Source organism: Opisthocomus hoazin, chromosome 6 (assembly GCF_030867145.1).
Source record: "Opisthocomus hoazin isolate bOpiHoa1 chromosome 6, bOpiHoa1.hap1, whole genome shotgun sequence".
Taxonomy (NCBI): Eukaryota; Metazoa; Chordata; class Aves; order Opisthocomiformes; family Opisthocomidae; genus Opisthocomus; species Opisthocomus hoazin.
Genome location: NC_134419.1, coordinates 43,387,641 through 43,399,110, shown reverse-complemented (window position 1 = coordinate 43,399,110; position 11,470 = coordinate 43,387,641). Strand labels below are relative to the sequence as shown.

Genomic DNA, 11,470 nt, shown 5'->3' with positions numbered 1-11,470 from the left:
AGCAGGTGGGTTTTTTTACTCTGTTTTTCTTTCTCTGCTTTTTCTTTCTCTTCTTCCTCTTTGCTGTCCTCTTTCCCTTTCCAGCTTGATCATCACAATGTTTGGAGTCTTCTTGGTTTCAAGTTCTCTGATCTGTACAGCAGGTATGCTTTTACAGCGAGAACTGTGTGCTGGATTACCCGAGTTCCAGTCTCTGTTCAGTTTCTAACGTGAATGTATGACACAAGATTATATTTCGGGCGATGTGCTGAGTTTGCATCCACAAGCGTGACGATGATTGCAAAACAAAAAGGTATATTGGCAATTATGGGAACTAAATCTTTTTGTACTAAAGGTTCAGTTCTGCTCCTGCTGCTCTCGACTCTGACCATAGTATTTTCAAAGGCTTGCATGGCTTTTTATGCTGTAGTTAATTTTGTGGAATTTGCTGGGATTTCATATACTGCACAGAGCTGTACGGACTTGTAATAAAACAAGTCTTCAGCTGCAGGACTGCAGCTTGCTGAAACCTGACGCTTGTGCTGAGGACGATCCTGTCCTCCCAACAGAAAGTTCTGCAAGACAAGGACTTAAAAGAAGTGTTTCACTGCCCCCATCTTCAATCTACAGAGGGTGGTTTTCCAGAGGCAGGTGTACCAAGCAGATACCCAGCTTGCTTTTTCAAATTCCAATTTCTGCTTTCGAAAATCATTCCCAAAGTCCGCTACCTTCTTAAGCCTTGTATGTTTTTTCTATATTGGAAAGACTTCATTTCTGCATGGCAATGCCAACATTTCGCCTTTTCTTTCTGAGAAGAAGATACAAAACTGAGCAAAAATAAAACCCAATTTCTGCCTCTGTGTCCCTGTTCTGTCCCCCAAAATGTTTCTCGACCTTCATAGGCATAGCCATTGCTAGCCGAATCTGCTCCCTCAGAAAGTCAATGTTTTTTTTCCAGTGCCCCAGTCGCCAAGTTTCCAAATCTTCGAAAAAAGATTTGGAAAGCTTTTCCAAAGCTTAGAAAAATCTACTGATCTTCTTTTTCTGTTAATTGGTCAAGTTGTGCTTTGAATCCAGTTTTACACAAGCACCCGTGACATCCTGTGTCAGAGCTCCATGTCTTAATTACATTGTTAAAAATCCTTCCTTTTGCTTGGTTTAAACAAAAAATAAACCCCAAACTGCCATCCTTTCGGTGCACTGATAAACACTGGGTAGATTCTCACATAGTCTGTGCAAGTCGTAGACTTCGATTCTTTTCAGGGATCTGTCTTTGATTGATTTAGATATTAGTTTTCAAAATCTACCCCACAGATATATTCTTTTTCTGAAAACTTGGCAGGGGAACCAAAGAGTTTTGCCTATTCTTTGTTTTGTTTCTTCTTTTGGAGTGGAGGAGGAATGGATTAATTGAAAATTGGGTTTGCTTCTTATTTCGGCAGTAAGGTTGTACACTCTGGGGTACGGTGATGATCTGAATTTTGGTCACTTCATAAACTTCTGGCATAAGAAAATTGCGTATGTTCCATAGTTTGAGTCTTCAAAGATGACGCATATGCCGAAGTCTGATGAAGACTTTCCCTGCTTTTGCTGGGGAAGGTTTAGACTGAGTCAAGAAACTGAGGCAACAGCAAGGTTCCTCTCTTACACAGGCAACCGCGAGAGAGGAATTTTTGTTTGCAGCCCTATGTGTCCCGTAGGTCGAGGGAGGTTCTCCTCCCCCTCTGCTCTGCCCTAGTGAGACCCCATCTGGAGTACCGTGTCCAGTTCTGGGTTCCCCAGTTCAAGAAAGATGAGGAGCTACTGGAGAGAGTCCAGCGGAGGGCTACGAGGATGGTCAGGGGACTGGAGCATCTCCTACGAGGAGAGGCTGAGGGAGATGGGCTTGTTCAGTGAGAGAAGGCTGCGAGGGGACCTAATAAATGCCTATAAATCTCTGCAGGGTGGGTGTCAAGAGGATGGGGCCAGACTCCGTTCAGTGGTGCCCAGCGACAGGACAAGGGGCAACGGGCACAAACTGAAGCAGAGGAAGTTCCATCTGAACACGAGGAAGAACTTCTTCCCTCTGAGGGTGACGGAGCCCTGGCCCAGGCTGCCCAGGGAGGTTGTGGAGTCTCCTTCTCTGGAGATATTGAAGACCCGCCTGGACGCGGTGCTGTGCAGCCTGCTCTGGGTGACCCTGCTTTGGCAGGGGGGTTGGACTGGAGGATCCCCGAGATCCCTTCCACCCCGGCCTGTTCCGGGGTTCCGCCAAACGCCGCCACGCTGCTTCTTTGCCCAGCGGGCCCCGTCCAGCCCCCGCCCCGCCACCGAGACCCCCGCGGCCGGGCCCTCCTTCCCCGGCGGGAGGAGCGGGGCCGCCTCCCTCAGCCAGCGCCGGGGGGCGCGGGGCGTCCCCCTGCCGCCCGCCCCGCCCCCGCGCCGCACAGGGGCCGGCGGGAGCCGCTGAGGGACAGCCGGGAGGGAGGCGGGCGGCGGCCGGGGCCGGGCCGGGCCGGGGGAGAGGAGCGGAGCGGGCGGGTTGCCGCGGCTCCGTCCGGGCGCAGGCGGCAGCCTTGTGCAACCAATATGGCTGCGGGAGCCCGCGAATGAAAGGAGGCGCTTGGAGCTGAAGCCGTCTCCTCACTCCCCCTCCTCCCTACCCTCTTCCTCCTCCTCCTCGCCCCGCGGCCTGCAGCGAGCCGAGCAGCGAAGTTCCGCGGGTTGCCCCGCCGGGAGGGGTGGGGGGGTGCCCGGCTGTCCCCCGTCCGGGCTCTGAGGAGGAGGAGGAGGAGAAGTTTGGTCGCCCGGGGGGGCGGAAGGGCGGCGAGCGGGGCTCCGGCTGAGGAGGAAGAGGAGCGGCGGCTGCCTGAGGGGAGCGCGGCGGCGGCTCCCGGCCCCCAGGAGGAGGAGGAGGAGGAGGAGTAGGAGGAAGAGGGGAAGCCGCCCTCGACCGAGCTCCGGCGCCTCCTCCCCGGGACGAAGTTTCGCCGAGGGGAGGAGGGCGGGCAGCCGGCGCCTCCCCTCAGCCCGGGAGCGGCGGGGCCCGGGCCCCGGCGGGCGAAGTTTGGCGGGCGGGCGGCGGCGGCCATGGAGCCGAAGCACAAGGAGCTGCTCGCCCAGTGCCGCCAGAGCCTGGCGCCGGCCATGACCGAGGTGGACAAGGTGGTGGAGCTGCTGGAGGCCGCCGGAGCCCTCGGCCCCCGCGACCTGCGCGACCTGGAGGCGGCGGGAGGCGGGAAGGCCGAGCTGCTCATCGCCCTGCTGCTGGCCAAGGAGCGGGACCACTTCCAGGACCTGCGGGTGGCCCTGGAGAAGACGCAGCCCCACCTGCTCTCCATCCTCTACCTCAACGGCGTGGCGGGGGCGGCGGAGACGGCCGGTGAGCGGGGCCGGGGGGGGTGAGGAGGGGGAGGGGGAGGGCGGCGGGTGCCCCCGCCCGTCCCCGCCGGGACAGGGGGCTGGGGGTGCCCGGGAGGTGCCGGGGATGCTGCCCGGTGCCCTGGGGAGAAGCCAGCCCGGCCTGGTTCTCGTTGCTCACCCCCCCACCCCGGAGCCGGCTGGGGAAAGCCGGACCCGAAGGGTTTGTCCTCCTCCGGGGGGGTGTTGAGCGGTCGCTTCTCGGCCGGGCAGAACCGGGCTTCCCCGCCCGGAGCCAGGCTGGCTGGCAGATGTGCGTGTATATAAATATTGTAACTGTTTTTCTCCGGAGAAACGTATGTTGATGTGAGGCTGCGTTATTGTAACTCTGCTTGGCGGTGAGAGCAGGAGAACAATCCATTCGGCTGCAAATCCCGATGAGAAGAGTTGTTGAGTGCAAACCTCCCCCTTAACCAAGTTGGGCTTTGACATGCAGGTCTTCCCGTGTTCTCCCCCTTCCAAAACAAGTCGTAGCCTACTGTTATGTGGACAATACCAGGCTTTCAAATAATAACGATACTAACAAAAAAGATTGGGTGATGATGCACAAGGCCTTGCAAGTGCGTTTCTAGATGAGAAATACATTGAAATAAATGGTAGTTCTGTATTGCAGGTACAGACTGTGCAGCTGGCCAAGTGATGTGTGGGTATTCTCTTCCAGCGTGTGTCCAAGCTGGCTGATTCGGAAATGTGGGGTCGCTTTTTGGGTTTCTTACCCATTTGGGAGTTGCGGGGTGATGATGTCTTTACACAAGGAACTGCGTTGCGAGAGCTTTCCGGCTCTTAAAAACTACACCATTTCTTTAAGAAAATAAAACTCTATAAAAGCTGCTTCCACCTGGAAAATAGTTCTTTGCATGTGCAGTGGCACCCTGTACTCTGCCCTTACTTGAATTGTGTTGTTGGTGTTAGGGGTTTGGTAAACACACCAAAAAGTGCGTACTGTTTCATTTTATGCTGATGTATGATAGTGTATGGCCTTTTGTAATGATTATATGGCAGGACCTCACAGGATGGGGAAAAATGGACTGAACAATAGACCTCAGCACTTCTAGCGTTATGTGGTCTGACATCAGTGGGAGACGAGGGCACTCGCTGCCTTTCAGCATGGGACCCATGATGTTTTTGTGTGGTTAGATTAATACTCGGTCTTGTCTTGTTGAGAAGATGCATTAATGGTGCTGGGCTACTAGCGTTCTCCAGCCTTAAAAATAAAGGTATGAAACATGAGTGAGTGGCAGGAAAAAACGAAGTAGGCATTGGATATAGTAACACTTTTTATTTTTGAAGTACAAGATGGAATTGCAAAATGTCTCCCAACACTGAGCTCTCCAGGGAAAAGCAGCTTGACTGGCAAAATGAACTATATCCTCCTTGACTGGATGTGTTCATGAGGCTAATCTGAGTTAAATTAACATCTGTATGGGGAAGGATGTTCCCCTGATGTGGTGGGTCTTAAAATTTTATTACTTTCATTTATCAGTAGGGATAAAGAGCTAACTTTGAGAGTTACGGATTTGTTTCCCTTGCGATAAGCAACGTTTGCAAATTAGTACACAGGAGATTGCTAACAGCGAGTTTAAGAATAAACCATCATGCCCATAGGAAGGTAAAGGGCCTGAGCCTTCAAACGCTGCTGTAAACATTCCAACTTTACTCCCCTGTGGAGGTCTCGTGGTAACTAGCGATGAGGCTGCTTGTGTACCCGCTGAACGCCTCTGAGAAACTCTGGGCGATGGGCGAGTTTGTCCTGGGTGTGGTATGCAAAGAGTTAATGTTCGAGGGTAACTGCAGTAGAAAGGTTCTTGTTTCAACCTGTGTTCAGGTGTAATTGGGTTTTACTCTCATGTCTCCCTGTGGGAAGCCTGACCACCCATCTGCTCTTCTCGTGCTGCTTAGGAGTTTTACTCCATTTCACTGGGGGTGTTGAAGGCGGAGGAGTCGGGTCGCTTTTCGCTCTTTGGGTGTAGTTGCAGACTGTAAACAAGGTCGTAAGGAGAACTGTTGGATTCTCTATTTAAAATACTGAAGTGAAGCAGTCCTCGGCTTATGTTATGTAAAATGCCTCTATTCTTAAAGGCAAAAAATGTGCGTCTTAAGCATCCCTTTAATTGAACGTACTCAACTGAATTAATTTTTAAAATTACCATTAGTATATGACACAAATGACAGTTTAGGGTGAATCACTTAATTTTAGTATTGTATGGAAGAGGAGGTTAATGTAAAGCACATCTCCTGAATGCTTGTTGGAGATGGAAATCATTTATAACCAGTAACTACTTGTAGCAGTGTTTGCTAATTTCTTTTTCCAATGTGCTGTTGTTGTGAGGGAAACGGGAAGGTAATCAGCAACATAATTTTGTTCAAAGTTGCAGAACGCAGCCTGCTTACTAAATTAGTGTGAGTGATTCCCCTCCCATTTTCATATACTTGATGTGTACTTTGTCTTTTACTTTGTGCTGATTTTAAATATTACCTTCTGTTGGACTTTAAAGGTGATCTCTAAACTCGGACGGAAACTCAGGCTGTTATTTGTCCCAACAGTTCTCGTGGCTGGCTGGACAGTGTAGAGCTGACACTTTTATAAGTGTTTATCTATAGAACACGGAGGGATGTAAATAGCTGGTCTGACTGCTGAAGGGAAAGAACTGGGGTCCTAGTAACTGCCAAAAGACTTCCAGTATGGATAACTCTGTCTTTATGTTACAAGGAGCTTTCTTTTCTTTGTAGGTTTTCCCCCAGTTCGGTCCCTGTTTAAATATATTTGTCTTCTGGAGTCCCTTCCAGTTGCTGGTTTTAAACCTAAACCTGTATAGTGGTTTGTGGGTCAGTTTCTCCAATAAAATGTGTATTTTTTAAGCTTGCTTTGTTTCCAGTTTGAGAATAGCATGCCTAACAGTGTTAGTAAACAGAGGGCAAAGTGTAAGAGGAAACTGCCTTCTGCCAAAGCAGCAGCTGAATAAAGCGCGATTTGCTCCGTTTTGCTTAGTCATGTTTGGTCCTTCCTTGAGTCAGAACTTTGATTACTACCTTAGGCTTTGGTGCAAAAGTTTCTGTGAGAAATTGGCTCTGTCCATGTGAAAGCGCTGGCTGATTTTAAATCTCCCAGTACTTTGCACAGGGACTAATTCTTGTAGTAGTGTGCCAAGCGCTTTTATTTATTTTGGGGGCAACGGGTGGATTATTATTAAATACTTGATTTGGCAAATTGCCTCCATCGTGCATGTGAGAAATCCTGTATCCTGATAGACTACCGTATCCCTTCTGATGTGGAAATAAATCACTTCTGACCCAAGTTATCTCTTGGCTATCTTGCTAAGCAGATAATATTTCATTCTTTTAGTTAATACAATGGGAATTTTGTGACATAAGATGTGTCCAAGACAAGAATACAGTGGAAGATACTTCATCATGACAAGTGCTATTAAAAATGTGTTTTCTTTTAAATCTAATTAAAGGGCTAAACGAGTAATCTAATGAGACTGTGTAGGCTTTAGACTGCTTCAGATAACATAGAGCTTTTTGTGATATTAAACAAGTGGGGAAAAAGGCAAGTTCGGTTGTCAAGCTTGGAATTTGGTTTTGAGATGAACTTGTAGGGCTACAAAGGCACTCCTAGCGCTTTATCCTCAAGCAGAGTAGATTGTTAAACTTAAAAAGCTTCGCTGCTGGTTTCACAACTATTAAACTTTTCGATTCACAGTTTGCTTTTATATTAGCAGTTGGGTCTCCTTCTGTAGCCATAGAGCTGCAGTCAGTGAGTGTGCGTCTCTAAGCTCAACCATAACATAATGGCTGTTTTCCTGCGAGGATTTAGCACCATTGTGGATTTTGAAAGCAGAGCATGTTAGGCTTCAGAGGGTTTTATTTAACAGTTTCAAGATTGGAATTTAAGTTTTAGAACTTCAAAATTTAAAATTCCAAATTGATTGCATTTTTTTAAAAAGTTCTTTAAAGGGGGTAAGAAGGAAAGAAGGAGGATGGTTGTAGATTGACTTTGAAAGTTTTCCTTTTATTATTTAAGATGACTTATTTTTCTGACTCTGTTTGGTCAGAGACGAAATGTTAATTTCCAGTCCAAAAAGTAAATGTGGGGATTTATAGGAGTAGGAAAAAGTTAGAATTCAAACTTTTATAGCTTTTTAGAGGGATTATATCAACTTCCTCCCTCTGCTTTATAAAAAAGGAGTTTTTCGGACAATATCTGATTTGGAGTTATGAAGTAGTTCAGCATATTTAAAAACAAATACCAAAGGCAAGCTCTGTATGGATGAGTTTAGGAGATGGAGAGCTGGGACACGCTTCCCTTGCTGACGGCAGCGAGGAGACCCAGAAGAAATGCAGTAATTCCAAGGTTGTCCCTGGGGAGCTGGAAGAATGGCTGCTGGGGGCTGGTGCCGGGGCCTCTGTGTTGGGCTCCCTCCTCCCTGTCCCCCCCAAAAGTGTTGACTGGTCCCCACAAAACGTTGACTGGTGACTGGGGAGAGGAGCTGGCGAGCAGGAGTGGGAGTGTGAGGAGCCGAGAGACTGCGTGGAGGAAGGGTGTGAGGTGTGGGGGTGGGATGTGGTGTGCTGTACGAGCAAGTGAGGCTCGGGAGGCTGTGGGCTGAGGTGGGGGAACAAGACAGGAGAATTGCTTGGGGAGGATGAGAAGTAATGCTGGAGGCATGCCTTCCCTGGGAAAGGAGAGGGGGGAGAATGAGGAGAGATTGTAAATGCGTAATTTACTGACTCAAGGGCTGAACTGACAATTTTGCAATTAAGTACAATTTACACTCCCTTCCGTCACTGAAAATTGAAGAGTGGGAGAAGTAGAGCAGCATGTCTGGGTTTTTCCAGACCTGTTATTAGCTCCCAGGGTAGCTTCGCAAGCCTTGTTACAGGATTTCTTAAACTGCGCAGATGAAAAAGCAGGCAGCTTTCAGAAGTTGCGCTAGGAGGACAAGTACAGGTCTTGAGCAGTGCTGAGCAGTAATTAAACTTGATAAAATACCCAGTGCTAGTTTTGTAGTACCTGTGTCTTCTGATGGTCTCAGGTTTGTGGTATCTCTTGGAATTGCCAGGCTAAAAAATGAAGGAAGTTTCGAGCAAGTGTCCGGAGGGGTATTCCCCCTGAAAAGTCTAATAGTGAGTGAATGGAAGCAGGCTCTCGATCCCAAAGAAGGAAACGTGTGTTTTAGTAGTTCACAGATCCCAAGGGTGGTAGTTCTTAATTAAATTTTTGTTGTGCTCGGGGAGGGGGTGGAAAGAAAGCTGGCCAGAATAAACTCATGGGGACATGGTTTTCATCAGTGTAAAACGAATAATAATAATTTTTGTGGTATCGGTGGATACAGCTGTTGAGCTGCTTTGGACACAGACAGGACTTGGCCTCTTAAAAAATTGCAGAAAAGAGCAGAGACATAAATTTTTGAGTGGTTCTTTTAGCTTGTTACTTCTATGAATATCCTGAAATAGAAGCAGGAATTTCACTTTCAGACATGATCAGTAAGAAAAACCAACATCTGTAACTGGCTCCTTACTTTTTTGTTAAAGATTGCCCGTCTCAGAGGTTTCAGGTCTGTAACTTGATTTAGCTACCATTCTGAGTCTCATTGTTGTCTGGTACCTTTAACCAGCCTTGGTTGCTGTGAGTTTTTTAGACCTTTGGTCTAGATAATGAAGACCACAGCCACCGCAGGGGTAGTGACTTTGGGCTTTCCAGTCTGCAGTTTGAGCTAAGCATTCTTTCATTCTTTTTTTCTTTTTTTTCTCTTTTGCTGCTTGCTTTTTACCACTTTCTCATTTTTTCTTTGTCTTTTTCAATTTGTTGCTTAGCTTGCCTTGCTCCTGCTAACTCTCTGTATCTTGCTCCTTTTATTCCTAATTGTTTTTTCAATTATTATTTTGTAGCATTACAATTCCTTATTCAAAACCCAGTCATTAGAAAGATACCAGTAAGTCTTGATTAATTCCCTCTACTTTTCACTTTTTTCTAACCATTCTTATGCTGTAAGACCTCAAGGACAGAAGTTTCATCTTTCAGAGCTCTTCAGTCCCCAGCACGTTTTGGGTGTTACAGTATGAGGCAGTTAGTTCCTGTGGGGGGGGTTGGGGTTTTTTTTATATAAACAATTTGAAAATGCCGTACATAGAATAAAGTGAAAACAACTCCTTATGTAAAGTTCATACTATTGGTCGAGATGGCAAAACTTAGTGCATGTAACATTCTATGAAAAGAGTAACGAAGTTGAGGCATCTAGGCTTCTGTGACTTTTCAGATGACATTGAGTCGTCAATGCTGAAACATTATTTGTGACCTTCAAGATGCAAGTCATTGGCCGCTTTATTGTGAACAATGATCATTTAGAACTGAGTCATTCTGCTGTAGGAGCTGGAAATGTCACACGCCTGAGCTTTGGCTTGAGGCTAAACGATGCTTTTCTACTGAAAGTGTGAAAGAAGGGTGCTGTCCCCTAAAGAGACAAGTGTTGTTGGTGCGTCTTGAATGTTGGAACCTGGCTTTTCCGAAGGGGCCGTGTTCTGGAGTTCTCGGTGTTACTCTGGTATATTAATTCTTGTCAGTGCAAGAGAGAATTACTAAGATATTGAAGGACATAGCACTGTAGCTTAGAAACCTGTTCAAAATACCTAGCGTACAATGTTTCCTGTACAAGTGATAAATTTGTGTGCTTGCCATAGGCTGTGGTGCACCGGCAGGTGTGTTGGTGGTGGCAGGTGGTAATACCAGCATCCCTGGCTGTTGTAGCTAACATGTAAGGTTAAATTTGGGAACTCCTGTTGTAAGCTGTTGTGCAAGAGGAGCCTGGTTTCCACGGGGCACCCTTTGCAGGCTTGAGAAGCTGGTGGTAGCAGTTGGTGTACCTGGAATTGACGGATCGTGAAGAAGCCGATGGAAGTACTTGGCCACATGGGGTGAACACTTAAGGATATTTTTCTTGACAGTGTATGATTACTAGGCAATACAGAGTAACTTACTAGAACTGGAAGGTCCTTCTGACCCAAGCTGATGTTGGAGGAAGTTAAGAGCAAGTCATTTTGTATATAACCCCCACCTTCTTATTCCTCATAATTTCTAAAGCCTCCAATTTCACAGTTCCTGAGTTGAGTTGCTCAGCAGTTTGCTTGTTCACAGCATTAGTTAGTTTGTTCTGGAGAGCTGCTGTTTGTATTTTAGAAAAATATTTTTTTATTTTCCTGTTTTTGAGTTGGCTGCTAAAGGAATTGAATTTTAAATAGGCCATACTGCCCTGAGTCAGAAGCTTTCCAGGCATGCAGCTGGCCTGTAGCTGGAGAAAGAAAGCAAGCTAGAATGTAAAACCAGTGAGTGTTTCAGCTGGAGAGTTGGCGGGATTGAGTAAAGAGGGGCAGTCTAAGGGTTGTTTTTTGGCAGACTTTATACATAAGTGACAATTTATTGTGTATTCAGATGACAAACCAATAAATTTTCCTCCTTTTCACCCCCAAACCCTCAAAGCCAATGTTCTTTATCATTATTTCTAAGCTTTCCGAAAAGTTCAGTAGGGAGCCTTCGCTTTTATAATTATTAATATGCCTTGTCACAACTCTCTTTCCTCTTGTGCCCCCTCCCCTTTCTCCTTGGCTTTTTATTCTACCTGAACGTAATTGCAGATTGATGAACGTGCTTATTCTTCATGTGTTTACCTTCCAGCATGTGAGTAATCCCCTTTTATATGCTTCAGGTTAGGCATGTACAAGTGTTGGCATGATCCAGGCCTTGCTTACTAAGCTCTTTGGATAAGACAACGTCTTCAGTGAAGTACCACTTGTGCGCTTGGGCCTCGGGAAGGGAGGCTGGTGGCTGTTTGCTTCTCAATAGTGCTCAAAATGTGGCGTAAGTTGAGGTGTTTTCCTTGAGGATTGATGTAAAATGACAGTTGGAATTCTGGACTCACTTGGTGCGGGTGAGCTATGTCCTGTTGATGATGGCGCACCAAAATTCTTTCTTTTCAAGTATATTCTGTCTTTCTGAGACAGACAGGCTGGCACATGTGTGCATGTGTGGGTTGTCTTAGAAGCATCAGAACATTTGGATTGGGGAAATAAAGCTGGTGTGGTAAATATCCATATC

General features: G+C 46.9%; 1 protein-coding gene across 4 annotated transcripts in view; it reads left to right on the top strand.

Annotated features, from left to right (window-relative positions):
- Positions 1-2,784: 2,784 nt before the first annotated feature.
- Positions 2,785-11,470, top strand: part of DLG5 (discs large MAGUK scaffold protein 5) — a 117,275-nt gene continuing 108,589 nt past the window's right edge. For all 4 annotated transcript variants that reach the window (XM_075422945.1, XM_075422943.1, XM_075422942.1 and 1 more), the window contains exon 1: positions 2,785-3,340. In XM_075422945.1, coding sequence (XP_075279060.1) covers positions 3,049-3,340 — 292 coding nt within the window. In that variant the 5' untranslated portion in view covers positions 2,785-3,048. The remainder of the gene's footprint in view (positions 3,341-11,470) is intronic.